Below are 19,669 nucleotides of genomic sequence, written 5' to 3'. Positions count from 1 at the left end.
CTAAATTTGGATTCTTTGGTAACAACTCTTTTGACATAATAGTTTGTCCTCAAAATCAGGTAGCTCTATGAGATACAGAATCATAGAATATCCAGATTTGGAAGGTACCCATAAGTGTCATTGAGCCCAAGTCCTGGCTCCATGCAATATCACCAAAAATCAGTTCCTATATCTGATAGCATTGTTCAGATGCTTCTTGAACTCTGGCCACTTGGTACCATGACCACTGCCCTAGGGAGCCTGTTCCAGTGCCTGCCAACTCCCAGGTGAAGAACCTTTTCTGATATCCAACCAGAAATGAATCAGGCAGTCAGTTACGTGGCTCAACAAGAGCTCCAAACATCACCTTTCCTCCCCTACAGCACCTGATTACACAATTTTCCAAGGGGGATCTCAGTATGCTTGTTTATCATGTCCAGATATGGCCTTCAGAAGACAGATAGAACTGTCATTTAGGTGTTGCTAAGGAATTGAATGGGGTCAAATATCCCAATATACTCCCAAGTACTTAGTATAGACCTGTGCCCATGGAGCCTGGAAATCAGTCATGTATGAACTTGAGTAGAATTTTTAAAAAAGTCTTTTTTGGCAGTTTTAAAATTGCAAGAGAATAATGTGTGGTCTGTTTTAGAGCTCTAATTTCCTGTTTAAGCTAATAAAAGAACCCAGATCAAGAAGAATATAGCTCCTTTAATTACTGAGAGGATCATACTCAAGCGTGACAATGATGAGTAATTCTGACTGTATCCTAAGTAGGCATCAAATAACTTGCTTCTTTTTCTAGTGTTTTATGATTTTAAGGCTGTTAAAGAGAATACCAGAAAAAAAAAGGTTCAGGTGAACAGTGGGAATAAGGGAAATAACTGTTGAAGATTGAAGATGATGATGTTCGTAGGTGTCTGAGTTTTGGTTCTTAGTCATGCATAAAGCTTTAAAACCTCTTCTTTTGGATGTTTTAAGACAGAGGTACAGTGTGGGGAACGAAGAGGTAAGGTGGTGAGGAGTACGGTGAGGATTATGCAGCCGTGGGGAGCTAGTTCAGGTGAAAGTCTTTTCCTTCTGTTTTGCTCTCCCTCAGTGGTCTGAATTTTTCCTGCTATTTCATTTTGTGCATGGTGTCAAAAGCAAGTTATTATTAACTTTGTAAGCAGATAGTAATTTGTGCTGAGCTGAACTCAGATCTGGTGTCCTGACAGGCACGTGCTCACAGAGGACAAATCGAGGTTGATCTTATTTATTTTGTCGAGTGATTTGACCTAAATTTGCACAGCTGTGTTCACATTTAATCCCATCTAATAGCTCAAAGGCTTTATATCTCGTAAGAGCAGCCTACTGGCACCTAACATTTATTCTGGCCCTGATTCAGTTTTGCCCTACAAATCCTCTGGCACAACCTAGTATTTTTGTTTTTTCCTTGGTAGATTTATTCCTCCATCTAAATACCCTTGAAATGAACAGTCTCTGAATGGTATAATCTAGACAGTTGGTTTTCAGCCTTCCTGGCTTTGCTGACCTGAGCAAATTCTGCAGTATGGATGGGTCACACACAGGCAAAATTCCACAGGGAGTGGAATTGAAGTAAGTTTCTGGCTTGTTTTACTAAGTCACTTTGTTCAGATTCCTGAGCTGCACTGTTCTCACCCATGACTATATGAACTGTATGTTTGAGGAGTTAATATGATGTGAAGGTTCTCTACTCTGACATGCAACTTTTTTTTTATCCTGGCAATTTCATTTTGTTGCTGCTGTAAATGAGTATTTACACCACTCTTCAGTGTGAACCAATGATCTAGGTATCACTGCTACTTTGTGAATTTAAGCAGGCCAAAGAGAAAGTATAATCTTGTAAGTGAAAGAAACCCCACAAACATAAATAAAGCAGCTCCTTTTTTATTTGCTCTATTTTGAATACTCTTTGGGTAATGAGTCATTTTTTAAGGCTCATTTATTATCTGTCTTCTATGTCTCTAATTCATAACATTTTGGTGGTAGAAATCAATGAACCTTGGGAAAAATGATTCACAATATTGCGCTGTTTATGAACATATGTCTACTGAGTCTGACAAAATTGTGGATATTGATTTTCCCAAGAATATTAAGCAGGAAACTTTACATATGTGGTTTTTTTTTTTTGTTTGTTTGTTTTTTTTATAACATTGAAAGATGTTTTTCAGGGCTCACATCCAAACTGAGTTACGTGTGTGGAGTATAAAACAGATCAGTCTTTAAAATCTTGAACTAGGCTAGATGCTTACATGGTGGGGAAAAACAAAAAAACAAAAAAACACATTTAATGGGTATGTTTGAATAAGAGTCTTGCATTTTTTTTTTACCTGTGTCACAAGCCTTTATTTTGGCTTTCGGATTGAGGAAAATTTTCAAAGGTTTACAATAAACTGGAAAATCAAAAACCTTAGCAAAATAGCTGCAAGGGATCGTTGCTCTCTTTTGCACAGTTGCTATCTCATTCTGTAAGCTATTCTGGTTAATGTTAGATGATTGTAAAGACTGGAGATTTTATAAAGTAACCCCTGATAGCTCCTAAACAGAGAATTATAAGGTTTCTCTTGACTATGAATAGCAAGTTTTTTTTAAAGGAGACTTGAAAAGAAAGTTCTAAACAGTAATGCATTCTAAAGCAGAAAAATCACAACCAGGCAGTGACCCAAAAATTATGATTTTTTCCTAAGTGCACTTAGAGAACAAACAAAGGAGCATTCTGGTTGAGTTCTAAATTGGGTATATGCATCATCTGTGCAGATTTTATTGCATATATTCTTTATTTTCAACTTAATAACAAATTGTGGAGCAAATCTGTACGTTGCATAACACTTCTGCATTTCATTGCATGTGGATATTTTATCAATCTATTGCAGTATTTGTGCCTGAACATGGGAGCCTGGGTACCAGGTAGAGCTTTTTTGATACATTTGGAACTGTGGCAAAAGGCGACTCTGCAAGACTGTTATGCTTCATTAGCCTTGCCCTGACTAAGGGTAAATTCTCTCCCTTGATGACTACACTATAGTAAGATGGATCGCCTAATTCAACAAGTCAAACTTATCCTTGAATCAATTCTCTAAAGTAAAAACCAGGAATGAAGAAGTTTTATGATAATTTCAGTAAAAATTGTACCTTCCAGTGATTCTTTAGCATCACAAATCAAAATATTTAAGGAAAGTAGGACGCATTATACATAAAAATGAAGGCCCTAAGTGGTCTAAAAATATATATTATTCATCTGAGACTCCTAGGTTCTAGTCACTGTTAAATCAACAATTTGGACTTCATGTGACCATTTCAAACTGGCGGTAAATTGTAAATTTTTATTTAATAATTTTTAACTATTAGCACTATTAGCTATTAGCACAGCTAAACAAGCTGTGTTGTTTCCTTGTATCTTTTCATACTATATTTAAATTGCCTCATTTCTATCTCCCAGAATCTTAGAATTGCCAACTCTTTTAATTGTAGAATCATAGAATGAATCGTAGAATGGTTTGGGTTGGAAGGGACCATTAAAATCATCTAGTTCCAACCCCTTGCTATAGGCAGGGACATCTCCCTCTAGACCAGGCTGCTCTTCTGAAAAAAAATCACAAGAAAATAAAACATGCTCTAAAAGCAGTAAGAAAAGTGATGCTATCCTGGAGATAGTATGTGCTGTTTCCTGAGAGGTAGTTTTATTCTCCTAAATGAATGTTTTGAGATTTATGAGTCATTGCCCTTTATCACATGGTGCTTTGTTCTTTTGTCCTCGGGCATTTTCCTTTTTTTTTTCCCTTTCATTTTTTTTCCAGCTTCTGTGACAAAGATGGACAGAGATGGTGAAAGCACTGAAGAGATGTCTGGTTTGTTTTACACTCAGATGTAATTGCATAAATGCTAGAAAGTTCATAGCCTGACAGAATGTGCAGTGCCCTGTCCTTATTTCCACCCTTTGCTGTCCCCATCTTCCCTGCTTCTCCTCCCTTGGTTTGGGCCAGTACTGATTGCCATCTCAGCAGAACATTGTCGGACTTTTTTAGCTTCAAGATGTTTAACAATTAATTGTGTGTGTAGTATGCAACCAATACCCACCTGCTGTCAGGGGGCTTGGCCAGTTGACTCTATATCTAAAATGTCATAGCACAAACATTATGAGTTACAAAGATTGCTGATGGCAATGGAGGATAAAGGTAAATAAAGCCATTGCATTTTAGCTAGCATCATACATTGAAAAATCCAGAAGTTACTTCTATTGAAAACAAAGCTGTGGAGAGTATAAAATCAAGTCTTCCTTCAAAGGAACAAGTTAGATGCTCTCTAATCCTACAATATATATATTTTTGTAGGGCTTTATATGTATGAAAGATTCTCATTTTCCGTTAGTGTCTCTTTGCTACAAGGAAAATGAGAAATGAAATTAATTATCTATTGCTAGGACAGAGCTCTTGCTGGAAGGACAAACTGTCAAAGTGGCGACCTGTTATCTTTAGTGCCCTTAGGACAGCACAGCACAACCTGTGGTGATGGCAGCACCTTATGAAGCAATCCATTGCTTTGAAGCTGTTGATACTGATAGTTGGCATTGCTTTTACACAAGCATATTGCCAAAACACTTCCCAAGCAGTTTTTTCTAGCTTTATATGAAAATTTGTTTACATATTCTTCAGTGCTCTTTGGGAAAATTCAGAGTATAACTTAAATATGGACATTTTGGAAGAAACAATGTACTATAGCCTTAGCAAGAATCACCTCTGTATTTCTCTATAACTGCTTATTAGATAAATTCATGATACTTATTTAGTAATGGCAACAGTCTCTGTTGTTTTTCAATGCTGATGTAACGACATCCTTCAGTTCAGAGTTATTTTTACCAGTTGTTCCTCTATTTATAGCCCAAGGTTGCTCCCCATAGCAATCAGTGAGTAAGAGATAGTCTGAAGTCCTATACAAGCCCCGCATTTTGAAGATCTGTGATCAGCTGGTTTTAAGGAGCAATGTGGTATAGCAGTGAAAACTTGGTGAATCATTTTAAGTACTTGCGTTTTCCCCATCTTGGCTGCTTGCAGCTGTTTTGTCTAATTTTGTAGCTTTTATTTCAGTGAACTATGTCTCTGAGCAATTTTTCTTTGAACCTTGCTAAGTGCTCTGATGAGCAGGTGTGCCAGTGGCTCCTTTTATCAGATGCACCCAAGGTACTAGGCCCTGTTGGAGACAGCTCAGTCCCTCTAGCCTTCACATGTAGATTTACACGCTCTGAGCCTCTGTTTTTCCTGTGGAATGGATGGATGTCCAGCTTGGTGTGGCATGATGTTTTTTTCTCCCCCCCCAAAGACAGTTTTCCTGTATCTGCTTTGAAAATGTAGAAAGCAAGTGAAATAAAAAGCAATTAGACTGAAGACCTGCCTGTGTATTTCTACGCATTTAATCTTTACTTTTTCATTCACCCTAGCTGACCTTAGCCTTACACCATTTTTTCTGTCTTTGAAAACATTGTTGCTTGTCTAAATGAACTGGCCAACTATTCACACCTCCTCTCTTTAAAACATTGTCTTCAAAAGTACAATTATATCCTTTGATCCTGATACTTTAGTCTGGAGAAATATGCCCGAGAACAGTATACAAATCCATCTAGAGGTTATCCTTCCATTTAGGAGGAACTCTCCTCAAGACTGAATACCTTGCAAAAGTATTTCTTGGTGTTGTGTGATTTTTCTCTTGGCTTCCCCCACACAGTCTGATTTGCTTTGATGCTGTACGCTTGGCCAAGACTATCACACACATTACCAGGAAGATGTGGTATTTGCATGCCCTATAAGCAGAATGCAATTCCCTCAGGCAGTGCAGAAAGGCAAAGTCAGAAAGAATTAATCTTGTTTCTGTTTAAATTGTAAAGATAAATACATAAATAAAATAAGGAGATAGGGAGCATAGCAATTGTATTTCTTTCTCATAGTTCTAGACATATATTGCAAATATTGCATGTCCCATTCTTGTCCTTCCAGAGTCAACATGTCTAACTTGTTTCTTTGTTTGAGGAATGTGGATGAAAAATCAACATTTTAACTCTGAAATATCTAGTTTTGAAAATGCCAGTGCTTGAGAGGACAGCCAGAAAGAAAACATAATTTAAAATAGTTAGTGTAACGAGCCAGTCTTATCTCAGACCTTCATATATCAGACTCTTCTTCTTTCTTGTTTCATTAGAGGCAGTGGTCAAATCTTTGAGTGCCATGGAAATTACAGGTTAGCATGTATGGGGATATTCTTCCCTTTGAAATCTGAGTTTGATGTTTCCTTAGAGCCTCGTGTGTCTCAGACAAGAATTATTAATAGCCCTCACATGGGACACCCTCATAGGTGGCTGCTGTGAAAAAGCTACCCATGAGTGCTTCTGAACTGTGCTAATTAAACAAATCTGATGGCTATCTTGTCCCTGTTGTCATAGACAATTTCCAGACAGCAACATCTTACAGCTTGCCAAAAGAAGACTTTCAGAGGAGGAAAGAGTAAATGGAAATTTCAAAATCTGTCTAAAAGCTGTAAAAGCTCGTCTTGTCTCTGCTGCAATAAGGGGAATGTCAAGGGTTTACAATGATATGTTAAGTAGTGATAGATTAGTAACTTATATAGATAAATCTTATTTGAGTAAGGTATGACCCCCAGATGTTTCTTCCAGCCTGAATAATTCTATGGTTAAATGGACGTATGAGATATTATCTGTAAATGGTTGTAATGCTTCAAAATCTTGATCTGTCTGTTGTGGCTTGATTGTTAACATTTTCCTTAGAAGAATCTCTTCCATTTATTATTCTATAAATTATTTATATTCCCTTAGAAACTTCTCTTCCACATCTTTAGTTAAGCCATAGAAGGAGTCAAAAGCACAAGAATCCTGAATTCTATTCTCATCTGTCTCAAAGTTATGTCTTTTTGGCCTCTGCTTTTATGGAAATGGGCTGTTTTGTTCCTGCATGTCTGCCATTTGATAAAATAGGATGAAAAAAAAAATCAATTTCCCATATAAGAGTAGCAAGACAGTTAATTAAAATTTGTTTTGAAATTCTTGCGCAGAATATGTTATTTACTCTTTTGCCTCTTCTTGTACTTTCCATAATATTATCATTCTATCCTTAGGCCTAATTGGATATTTTAGCTCTCTTAATTACTGCTTTGATCTTGTTTTTAGAAGTTTTCATGAAGATGGAGCTCAATGAAGTAATTGGAAAGATTCCAGTTGATATCAGCTTTGCATGAACCCCAAGATGCCAAACAAAATGTGATAGTTGAGGATTTTTTAAGAAAAATACTTCAAATGTTTATTATCCCTCTTTATATGTGTTGTTTAGGTGATGACCTGAAAAAATCATGTCTGAGGTCCAGGGTACAGTCGAGTTTTCTGTGGAGCTACACAAATTCCATAATGTGGACCTCTTCCAGAGAGGGTGAGTTGATGTCTCTGTTAATTTGCAGCTGATTATAGAAGAGTTATTTTCAGAAAACAGTTACAAACCAAAAAAGATAAGTTTCTGCCAAATAGAGTTGTATTTCATGCCATCTCCAGAGAGATACATTACTTTCACTATAAACTCAGACTGACGGACTTATTTTTGTAATAAAGTATTGTAATGCTCCAAATTATTTTAAGCATCTGTTCAGACGTAAACACAATGGCCACTTTAAATGCTTCTGGATTGGTGTTGAGCCTCTGTGCTAAATGGTAACTGCTTTGAACTTTAATGAAAACACATTCACTGTAGAGTTGTAAATCTTACGACTATTCTTTTAATTACTCTAATGGATGTTAATTTAACCCCACCATTTCAGAGAGGAATGTGAATATTCCTGTTCACTTGAAGTTCTAGTTCTGATAGCCATATTGTATTTTCATGTCCCTTTAAGTTAGAAGAATACGTACAACTTCTGCTTTACTCAAAATTTTGCCCCCATTCTTTTGCACCACTTTTCCTAATAGCCTTTATACTTACCCAACAGCTGTTGAATGGAGAAGCCTAACCAGATGTGAATAATTGTTCTACTTGCATATTGGACCCCACATTTTTTCAGTGAGGAAAAATATACTAAAATACTTGACCAGATGGGTCAAAAGAATATACTTCATGGATAGCTGTGGGTCTTGTGGAGTATTATTTTCTTTCATCTAAGACAACTGAAGTGTACAGCACATTACATATACTCTTTAATGCCTTAGTTTTGCAAAGGAATGGTTAATAGCTGATTTGTCCATCTTGAGTTTCATTTCTGGTGATAAAAATATGGAGTTGGTTCAGGTATTGGGATGAGTTAGCTAAAACTGTTTCCATCTAGTTGTAGGCTTTTTTTGTTATTTGCTTTTAATGCGATGAATTATGTGTTAAAGATGCCATGAACTTGGATGAAGGAAGCACAGCTGTATTCTGTTTTAACAGCTGGCATCTGACATTCTGTTAATGCCTCCAAGTGAATATCTGTCACAGTTCCATTATAAAGCATTCTGACTATAACAAGTGCTTATGTTAAACAGAAAAAAAGTCCTCAGTGTTTGAGGTGTTTGGTTTATTTGCATTATAAGTGAAGATTTTTATGTACCTTGGTGTTCATGATCTTAGAAGACAGTCCTTGGCTGTAGATTCTTAATTTGATGGTCAGTGTAATAATGCACTTGATCCTCCTCACATTTGAAAATGTGCACCCATCTGTGGCCTCAGTGATTTGTTTGGACTTCAGTGGTAGGATGCTCAAAGCTTAGACATCTCACACTGCTGAGCTACCTTTTTTGTTGTTATCATATAGACCTGTATCTGTGAAATGCTTTCTTTGGCTTTGACAGTCAGATCAAATCTCTGGTGTGAGGGTAGGCCTAGCACTATCACAGATAATATATTCTGCTGTCACACTAATGAGTTCCTAATTACCCTTTCTTTTTTCTCCCACTGGTGCTTACCCTGCTTTACTGATTAATATTCCAAACATGTGCAGGGCTATAGGTTATATTGCAGTAATTTGTTTATTAATTTTTTTCTTTCTTTGTAACCTTTGCACAGTATTATATGTATTTGTTTTTCTTTCATAATTTTACTAATTACATTTCCAATAATATCCTTTACTGCATCTCACATTTGCTGATCATCATCATCTGCCTGGCTTCATCTACTCAGTAGCTCTTATCGCTGTAGTATGAGAATATGAAGAAAATGAGTAAATGATTTTGCCAAATTTCATTTTAACTTGGGTGCAATTATTTTTCCCGTACTACTGTTGTTGATATTCACAGTGGACATCTGGAATATCTTGGATTGACATATAGTCTCTTTGGATGAGAGGATGGTAGAAATAATGATAACAGGAATTTTCTATTTAACTAGTGTTTTTCTTCTCTGAGTACCTTGTAAATTGAGTCAATATCGTTCTGTCTCACTGAAGGTCAAAAAGGCGATTTGTGAAAGGTTGTCCATCAGGATAGCAGTGGACCAGAAATTAATCTTAATTTATCTGGAGGCACACTGCTGTGGTTTTTTAACAGCAAAAGCAAGAACAACAATGAAGAACATTATTAATGATTAAGCGAGTAAGTAAAAAATGAAAAATCAAAACCAAGGACATGATTACATTTCCTTAGAAATACATAGAAGCCTTGCTACAAAATCAATAGAAGTAGACTGGAGCTTCAGTCACCAAATTCTGTGGAACACCACTAGATTTGTGTGTCAAATTGACATTGGGCTGTATGGTTGAAATTCCTGAGTTGGTACAACATAGCTGCGCAGGAATGAAATTTCCAAAGCACTTAGTCTGGGCTATCTGTCCTTCTTGAGAATCTGGATTGTTTGACTGGATGTTGTCCCAGATTTCAAGTAGGGCAAGAAAATTTTCCTAGTAACTGCAGGTCTGTCAGTCTCACTTCAGTGCCTGGTAAAATTATGGAGATTATTCTGGGAGTTACTGAAAATCACCTGAAAGACAGTGTAGTCATTGGTCATAGTTTACGAGAGAAAATTCCTGTTGAATTAACTACATTTTCTTTTATGGTGAGGTTACCCATTTAGTTGCCCAAGGAAAGACAAAAGATATAATCTTTCGGATTTAAGCTAAGATTTCAATACTATATCTCACAATGTATTTCTGGACCTTAGAGAGGGATCTGGAAGTTCTGGCTGATGGCAAGTTGAATGTGAGTCAGCAGTGTTCTCTGGCAGCCGCAATCATCAAGTAAGCATTGAGGTGCACCAAGCCCAGCACTGCCACTGGGCAAGGGGAGGCATTGTCCCCTCTGTTCACTTCCAGTGCTGGGAGCAAAGCAACAAAGGGACATACAACTATTAAAGAGTGTCCAGAGGAGGTCTATGAAGTTGGTGAAGGGTCCAGAGGGCAAGGAATATGAAGAACAGCTGAGGCCCCTGGGTTTGCTCAGCCCAGAACAGAGGAGCTGAGGGGAAGCCTGATGGCGGCTGCAGCTCCTCGCAGGGGTTGGAGAGGCAGCGATGAGCTCTACTCTCTGGAGAGCATAGTTGAGCCAAGAGCAAGCCCGTGAGAGAAGAGTCCTCAGTGCAAATAATGGCATGAATAAATCATCAAGGTTTAGCTAGAGAACCCTGGAAGAATCAGTCCTTCTGGAGCTATTAGGTGTTGGTTAGTAATCAGACTGATTAAGAACATAGTCTGCTGGCCTAAAGCCACACAGCCAAAGTGCTTTAAAATGTTAGTCCTTCAGTAATGGTTCTGGTTCTATTTGTGGTTTCTCTGGAAGCTATTTTGAACTGTGTAAGTACACAGAGGCTGTTGCCATCTCTCCTTTCCCATGAGAAGTGGAGACTCCTTAACCTACATGAATTCTACATTGTGATATTTTAATCATTGCCTTACAGTCTAAAACTAATGTTTCTTAGCCTGTATAAATGGTTAATAGAGACTGATACAGAAAGCAGTCAGGGGCTTTTGCAAATGCTTTTATGATTTTATGTTTTGCATACGTAACAAAAAGAGTCATCAGAAAAATATATGTTACAAGTAGTTTGGTCAATTATTGCTGTTAAATTTATCTTTTTCTAAAGCACAAACGGAACAATGTCAGAATTTGCCGATATCAGAGTTTAAATGCTGTAAGCACTGACATACAAGAAGAACGAACCTTTTCTTTGGACAAGCCAAAGGATTTGCTGTGCAGTTTGAAAAATAGAGTAATAAGTAATGCAACTTCTGGAAGAAAAAGTATTTTTAAGTTTTCTGTCCTAATTCTCTCCATCACATTCCACTTAATAACTGGTGACAGATATTTTCTCAAGTGAAATTAGCTGACTGATTCTGATATTTCTTAATAGAGAAGGAAATAAAATTATCCATGACTTCCAGAAATCAATTAATTGATTTTTCTGGTTCTGTCAGAAGAAATTCTTCTGCATCACTTTTTCTTAAGGCATTTCAAAATATGTATGATGGATTACCTTACTTAATAACAAAACCAAACTAAAAGCAACAGAAAACACGCTAGTAAGTTCACAAGATAAGTAACTTTTGAAGTCTGGGAGGGAACAGAGGGAACAAAGAGAGTGATACTCTGTCTTCATAACTTTGGGATTCTGGCAATTATATGTTAAGAAACAAGGATTCGAGGTATGTCCTTACCAGCCACAGGGTGGAATCAAATGCTTATCAGTCCTTTCATTCCTCAAATTCAGTCTGTAATTTATAAATGTCTAACACTTACACTGGTGTTTGTGTTTAGAGAGTGATGATGATAAAAATCAGTGGAAAAAATATTCCAGCTTCTTCTAAACTGGATGCAGATTTGCCCAAGTGACCAGAGAAGTGGTCTCAGTGTTTCTGGTACCTTGCAAGAATCAAAGAACTCTTATGATCCAGACCTGTCAAAAATATGATGGTAAATCTTAGCAGACTAAGTCTTTACTTAATAAAACATCACTCTTGCCTATTGGATGGACACCAGTGTTTCATGTAGTCAGTCATGACATAGTCCACTTCAGTGGCACAGTGCAGTATCTGTTTCCTCAGCATGCAGGGTTTCTGCAATTAACCATGGCTTTTTCTGCCAGAATGGATACCTTGGAAATATAAATTATGATCAGAGATTTAGACCTCATTTCTTGAAGACTTGTAGGTACAGTGTCAGAATGTACAAGTAAATAAATAAAAAGTTTAGGACAGAAGCAAATCTTGTTACTTTATTTCCCACTGATACTCATTTCCTAAAACTTCTAACCTGTAATGAAATATAAATCACTTTAAGATTATAAATCTATTTCATTTTGAATGTACTTACTTAATTTATATAAGATGCATATAAGATGCATGGATTTTTTTTAAATGTAAATGAGATAAAAAGAAAATGAAGAGAGCTAACAGGCATGCCAGAATGATGTTTTCCTAGAATAATGATTGCTGTCCCTTGGAACAGATATATTGACAGAAATGACTTTTTTTCTTGTCACAAAGACATATTTCTGTGACTCTTTATCTGACCTTCACTGTAAGGCAGCAGATTCTGAAGTAAAGGGCTCAAGAATAAGAAGTCAATGACAGTCATAGTTATAGCTGTTGAGCCTTATGTACTGAACATACAGGATTAAAAACTGCATCATCAACCTGTATTCATGAAAGCAACTGGGGTGCAGGTGCTCAGACAGCTAAATATCAACATCCCAAAGGACAGCAAATGCCCAGCTTTTGGAGAGTAATATATAGTGATTTATTTTCATGACTGTTGGTCAAGACAGTCACGATATCTCTTATCAGTCTGTCAGTGCTGCAGCCTTCAATTTCTTACTGATTACTGATGATAGGTGGACTTTCCACTGCCAGTGAAAGGGAGAAGAGATTGAAGCAGGATGAAACATAACTTAAAGACTGTTCTGCAGGTGCAGAACATCTTCTCAGCAAACTCCATTATATGATGACCAGTATTATCAGTATTGAACATTGGAAATTATCTTTCTCCTTCAAATAAGCAATATCTAATGTATTTAACCTTACGTGTCACTGTTCTGTGTCACTTCTTTGTTTACAGAGATATCTAAATACCTAATGGATTTGAATTTGTCAGCTACCTACAGCAATATCACAATCAATCACAGCAATATCAGCAATCTGAATTCAGAAATAAAGGGCCTGGATAGAAATGGAATGATGGAATCACTAAGGTTGAAAAAGGCCACTAAGATTATCTAGTCCATCACCACCATGCCCACTAACCATGTCCCTCAGTGCCACGTCTACCCTTTTCTTGCAAACCTCCAGGTGGTGTCTCCGTCATCTCCCTGGGCAGCTTGTTCCAATGCTTGATCCATCTTTTAGAGAAGATTTTTTTTCCTAATATCTAACCTGAACCTCCGGCACAAGTTAAAGCCATTACCTCTTGTTCTGTCTGATAGGAAAAGATGGTATTCAGTACTCGGAGTATCTGATGGTATCTGGTAGAATAGATGGTACTCAGGACTCTCAGATTTTTCACCTGCTAGATATGGAGAAAAAACCTCCATCTGTCCTTTCTGAAATGCAGCGTACAGTAATAAAAACTGTGCCCTGTCTGCTGGACCTCCTTCTTCTGTGCTCTGCTTTGGTCATTTCCCTTTGTGTCTTTTCCACCTTTTTTGTGAAATGTTTGCAGACTGTACAACTAGCCAGGTGGTATAAAATCAGGCAACATTTTGTGGAGAATATGAAAATTCATCTGCTGTATATCTGTGTCACTCTATAATGGTTCAGCGAGTAGCTGAAAAAGGAAAAAATGAACCTAAATAAGATACAGGCTAGTAGTTAGAGGATAATTTCTTGTAGAGTAAGGCTCTCTATCCTTTGGTGAAAGATATATGTATCCATAGCTGATCTGTCTGACCAGCAGCTTAGGACTGTCCCTAGGCAGCTTGCTGATAATAGCCCAGGTCAATAACATGTCTTACTGATATTGCTATCTCTGTTTGCTTAGGAGATAGCCTCTCACAAATATTCTAGTGTCAATTATTCAGAGCAGCAGAATGTTTTTTAGAGAATTACCATTGCTACAAAGTACTCCACAAAGGTTATTGTGATCAGTTTGGGTGCTCCATCACACAAGAAGCCAGTGTAGGAAGCAGAGGATAACTTACTGTTTTCATAATGCTTTGCAGTCAGTGACCAGAATCTAATTATAGGTGGATTCTTTACCTCAGGATTTAATATGATCAGCATTTTTTTTTTTTTTTTTGTTTAAGCAGAGTAGAACTTTGTATCAGAAATGGAAAATGTATCTGCATGAAAGAGAACCTCTTTCCTGAGCCTGACTGGAGTGGTGCAGTGAACCCTTAAAGGACAAGGGATTATTTCCAAGGGTGAGGCGTGTTACAGCTGATCTGCCATCTCTGACAAGAGTACACAATACATAGAGTGTGTGTGCTCAGAGTATAGTTAGAACAGTCAAAATAGGAAAACCTCTGCTGCTGAAATTCTCTCTTGTTGGGGAGAATAACAGAGAAAATATATGATAGACCTCAGTGTTGTTGGAAGCACTGCTGAGGATTGCTCAGACATTAGTGATGATTTTCATGTACAATATAAAAATTTCATTATTAATGAGCCAAAAAAAAAAAAAAAAAAAAGAAAAGAAAAAAAAAAAAAAGTTGTCAACTGGTGTGTTTATGTATGTGTTAGTAACTAAAGAAGGATTTAAAATTTTGGGTGTTTAGACAAAGCCAGTACAAAGCAGAAAGGATCCTTTGTAATGATCTTGTCAGCAATTGGTTGTGAACAACAGATGAATAAAATGATACAAGCATCTGCGTCTCAGAAAATACATGGTTTTCACTGTGCTTCCAGTCTCAGTTTTCAAGACTGATAAGTACTCAGGAAATCAATTCAAACTATATGGTGCTTTAAGTTATTCCGGCTTCTATAGCCTTGTTCAAAACCATTGACATTAATAGGTGTCTCCATCAGCTTGCTGCAGTATGTCTTCTCTGATTTAGAGGCTGGCAAGCAATGTATCTCTGAAACTCTTGCTTGTGAAGAAGCTTTTTTGTGATACCTAATATTAAGTAAGGACTGAATAAAATTTCTGTGCCAATTTGTAACTGAGCCTTTGGCAATGCCTATGCATTCAATGCAGATCTTACACTTTTTTAGAAGATGTGTTTCCTGGAGTAAGGCAATTAGAGAAGAAACTCGTATTGTTTAATACTAACCTGCTAATGCTTATATATGCTCTGGAAACCGTAGAAGGTAGGAAGGAAACCATCTTCCCCAAATGGTTTCATATTCATTTATATGTAAAAATCTATATTTTTAAAACTAAGTCTAGGATCTCAAGTGTTAACCAACCCTTGCTGGTAATCAGTTCTGGAATACTAGAAAGCAAGGGGCATCCTTGCAAGCCTTTTATTTTGAAAGAAAGAAAGAGTGGTCTAGCAGTTGTAATTCGTTGACCAAAGAAAAAACCTTTGCTCCCTTAACAACTGGATACTATTTCTCCAAGGAAAGTAAATGTCACCGCAGACCAAGTGACATTTACATTGCTCCTTTGATGACTTTCTGAGTGAATTATTTCAGAAAACAGCTTTGACTTCACCCAACATAATTTACATTTGTACAGAGATACACTTCAAATCTTGGCTTTGGCTCCTAATTCATAAAGCTACAGACGGACCAGTGTCTACCAGTGGGAGTCACTCACATCTGTGCCTCCGTTTTTGCATAAGGGAAAGGAAAGAACTGAACTGAACAAGAACAGAATGGAAACATTACAGCAGCACAGACAGTGACAATACAACTATTCTAAACAAGAGGAAGAGTGCCATAAATTACTGAATGGACAGCTCCAGTAATAAAATAACTATAAGATGCTAAGTAATGGGAAGTTATTCTCCATTTTTTCATGCGAGAGTGCATTTTCGCCCTTTTGGCATTTTTCCTCACTTAAGCACTTTGCAAACAGCAACTAATTGAGGCAGATGAAGTTGTCTGTGTTCAGAATGTGTTATCACATTGTTACACTCTGTGCATATCTCTAGAGAAAGTGTGGCATAATTGTCACTAGCAAATGTAGTGTTTAAATATAAGACAAGCTGTTCAGAGAATAGCTAAACCTGGTTATTTCCTGCAGTTGCTGGTTAGAAGGGAAAATGAAATCCTATGAGAGTAGTCAAGCACTGGAATTACTTGTCTAGAGAGACTAGAATCTCTGTCCTTTGAGATGTTCAAGACCTGACTGGACACGGCCAGAGGCAATATGGTCTGAATTCAGTGTTGATCCTGCTTTGAACAGATGCTGAGCTGATGGTGTTCCATGTCCCCTTCAGATTAAATTAATCCCTGAGTCTAGGGTGACTGTGATCTTAATTTTCCTCAAAAAACAGAGACATCTACCTTGAGCAACATCCCTTCGCTTAACTCAGTTTCAGCCTTTGTAGTAAGTTAGTAGTTTCTAGTGGTTTATTGTCAGAACCATGGTTCCCGGTAGTTCTTCTAGTTGTCTAAAGTGTAGCTCGAAACAGGTTGATTTTATTAACATTCAAACATTATTTTAGCTGAGAAATGCATCTCACAAATAAGATTAAATTCTGCTTTCCACTGATATTCAGTTCTCCACCCCTTAAATCTTGGTATTTCTGAGTCCAGATCCTTGTCATCTTGCAAGTCTAGTTCCTTCCCTGTCCCAGAGAAAACCGGTTTTCAATGCTGTGCTTAATGCCTTCTGATTCTAAGAATTTTTTTATGTTTTTATTTTATGAAGTATATTTATTAAAAAGTAGCAGAGCACTGCCCAGTTAAACTCCAAAAGCTTTGAAGATAAATTTATGGTAGCCAGTTGTTAAAGTTATAGGCAATGGAATGAACTGTCTTGTGAGTTGATGACTGATTAGCTTTAAATGGTGTCTAAACCCCCAGATTTTCACTTTATTTTCTTATCTTCTTAACTGTATTATCCCCTAAGATTTTCATCTAACATCACACCTTGCATTTCATTTCCTAAGAGAATGAATTCCATCTGTTTGCATGACATTCCTCTTGGCTATCACTGTCTGTATGATATATTTTAATGTTTGTCTTTCAAGAGAAAGCACCACAGCTTCTCTGTCTGCATCCTTACCTCTTGACTCCTGAATTTTCCTGGTGTGTGCGAACTTTCCTCCCAAGTAGACAGAATATTTATACCAAACTGTGCTCTGCATAAGTATCATCACCTTTTATCCTTGTACCACAAATCACTTTACAACCTTCACTTATCCTTCAAAATGTCTTTCCTTAGTTCAAGCTGTTTTTATTTTACAAATAAGAAAAAGCTGATACACAGAATACTTTCAGAAAGAAAGCTAGAAAGTGAATATTTTGATTCACTAAATCGTACTTTTTTTTCTTTCTCAAACTGTAACTCCACAGAGGCCAATTTGCTGAACGTTGTGCAATGTGTACTTAGAAATCATTTGTTTTAATGACTAATCACGATTCTAGCATTCATGACCAAGAAAAATCAGCTGCACTCCCACGTGGGAAAGGTGAGCGAAGTAAAGTGAGCACACTCTTCCTCACCAAATGACTCAGCTGATTCTGACTATTGGAGAAGGACAAGTGTTGAATGTGGCTCATATGGGTTGAAGTGAAGTTGGGTTTGCAGAAGAAAGGGATGCCATCCAAAGGAATCCTGATAAACTCAAAAGGTGGGCCCATGTGAACTTAATGAGGTTCAACAAAGAAAAGTGTGAGGTTTTGCATTTAAGTTAGATTAATCTCAGATATATATACAGACTGGGAGAACTCCTTGAGAGTAGCCCTGCTGAGAAGGATTAGGAGTCCTGGTAGATGAAAAAACTTAACATAAGCCAGAAGTGTGTGCTTTCAGTCCAGAAGGCCAATGGTATCCCGGGCTTCATCAGAAGAGGGGTGGCCAGCAGGACAAGGGAGGTGATTGTCCCTCTCTACTCTGTCCTTATGAAGCCCCATCTGGAGTATTGTGTGCAGGTCACATCCCCAGCACAGGAAATATGTTGAGCTTCTGGAGAGGGTCCAGAAGAGGGCCACAAAGATGATCAGAGGACAGCTTTCCTACAAAGACAAGCTGAAGGAGCTGGGCTTGTTCAGTCTGGAGAAGGGAAGGCTGCAAGGAGACCTCATTTTGGCCTTCCAGTATTCAGAGGAACATGAGGAAAATCATCTTTTTACACATAGTGATAGACAAGGGGGAATGGTAGTAAATGGAAGAAGGGAAGATTTAAATTTGATGTCATGGAAGTTTTTCACCGAGAGAGTGGTGAGGTGCTGGAACAGGCTGCTCAGAGAGGTTGTGGATACCCCATTCCTGGAGGTGTTCAAAGTCAGGTTGGATGACAGGCAGCCTGATTTAGTACTTGATCTAGTGGTTGGCATCCCTGTCTATGGCAGGGAGGTTGGAACCTGATGATCCTTGAGGTCCCTTCCAATCCAAGCCATTCTATGATTCTATGAGTAGTGATAAGATGAAATCTGGAATTATCTTAAGCTCTCAAATCATTATAACATTTATGGCCTCTCCAACATATATTTGTTTTAAGTAACTATGCTGTCCAGAATTTTCTCTCTGATATTGCGTATGCCTGGCTTCAGTACTTTCTTAATGACTGCTGGAAACTGAATATGTAAAATTTGTTATTGCCATGCAAACTAGGGTTGAGTAAAAATATGGTAATTTTTCTCATTATCATGTCACTGATTTAGTTCCCTTTACACATCTTTTTAAGAGGGAAAGCACTAAATAAAGGCTAGGAGATGAGAGTTCAGGTCTATTTCTTTGCCCTATGTTTGAACTAATCTGTTCTCTTGGCAGTACTGTCTACACACTTTTTCAGTCTTGTAATTTTAATGCAAATATACTGTATGGGAACTGTTGAGTCATGGCCTGAATCACTGATTCATCACCTGAGGCAAGGACTGGGTCAGCTGTGGGAGCTCAGGTGAAGTCAGTTCACCTGTGTGACCTCCTAGACCCCATTTAAGAGCTGACTAGCACTGGAGAAGGATCTCTTTCTGGAGATCCCTCCTTTTTGGGAACTTTTCTCCACTAGCCTAAATCGTCAGACATGGGTAAGCGTTTCTTCCTTGATTGTTTCTTTTTCACCATGGTAATCTTTCCTACTATAATACTATCCTTACCACGCTAATCTTCCAACTGTACGTGCACCAAACCCAAGTGATCTGTGACTTTTATTATGTGCTGGAGTAAGTGATGAGTCTAGGAAATTTCTTGAAGTGGTTCTGAACGGCCTTTCAGTTCTTCAGCTTTTATCTGCAAGTATGGGAATAGTAATAATTTTTCAGAAGATTGTTCCCAAGAGTAGAATACAATCACAAGTGCTCAGATGATGAGGTTATAGAAAACGTTATTGGCCAGGGGAGAAGTTTGTTCCAGACTGTCTCTGGCTTCTGTTTTCCAGATATTTTTTTATTCTGCTTAAATCATCCCAAAGTCTAATTTTCAGAAAGGAAATTTGTACACTACCTCCATATCAGATGTCTTTAAGATGGCTTTGGTGAGGAACCCAAAATCATTACTCTTTTTGATGCTTCATCCTTTAGAGACACCTTATGTTAATAACTGCTTGTGTAACTGAGTAGTTTAATTCCATGGATGAAATCAAATTTTATAGAGTCTGTACTGCAGACAAGGTGCACTTGAGATGCAGCGAGAAGAAAAACAAAACAAAACAAAAAAACAATTGGCCTTTGT

At 37.6% G+C, this 19,669-nt stretch overlaps 1 protein-coding gene across 2 annotated transcripts in view; it reads left to right on the top strand.

The window, feature by feature from the left end:
• Nucleotides 1-19,669, top strand: part of FAM135B (family with sequence similarity 135 member B) — a 177,190-nt gene that overhangs the window by 55,425 nt on the left and 102,096 nt on the right. For both annotated transcript variants that reach the window (XM_052703566.1, XM_052703567.1), the window contains exon 2: nucleotides 7,335-7,430. In XM_052703566.1, coding sequence (XP_052559526.1) covers nucleotides 7,354-7,430 — 77 coding nt within the window. In that variant the 5' untranslated portion in view covers nucleotides 7,335-7,353. The remainder of the gene's footprint in view (nucleotides 1-7,334; nucleotides 7,431-19,669) is intronic.

This window comes from Tympanuchus pallidicinctus, unplaced genomic scaffold (assembly GCF_026119805.1).
Source record: "Tympanuchus pallidicinctus isolate F22 unplaced genomic scaffold, pur_lepc_1.0 scaffold5, whole genome shotgun sequence".
NCBI classification, from domain to species: domain Eukaryota; kingdom Metazoa; phylum Chordata; class Aves; order Galliformes; family Phasianidae; genus Tympanuchus; species Tympanuchus pallidicinctus.
Note: the sequence above shows the minus strand (reverse complement) of the source record. Positions and strands in the feature narration are given on the sequence as shown.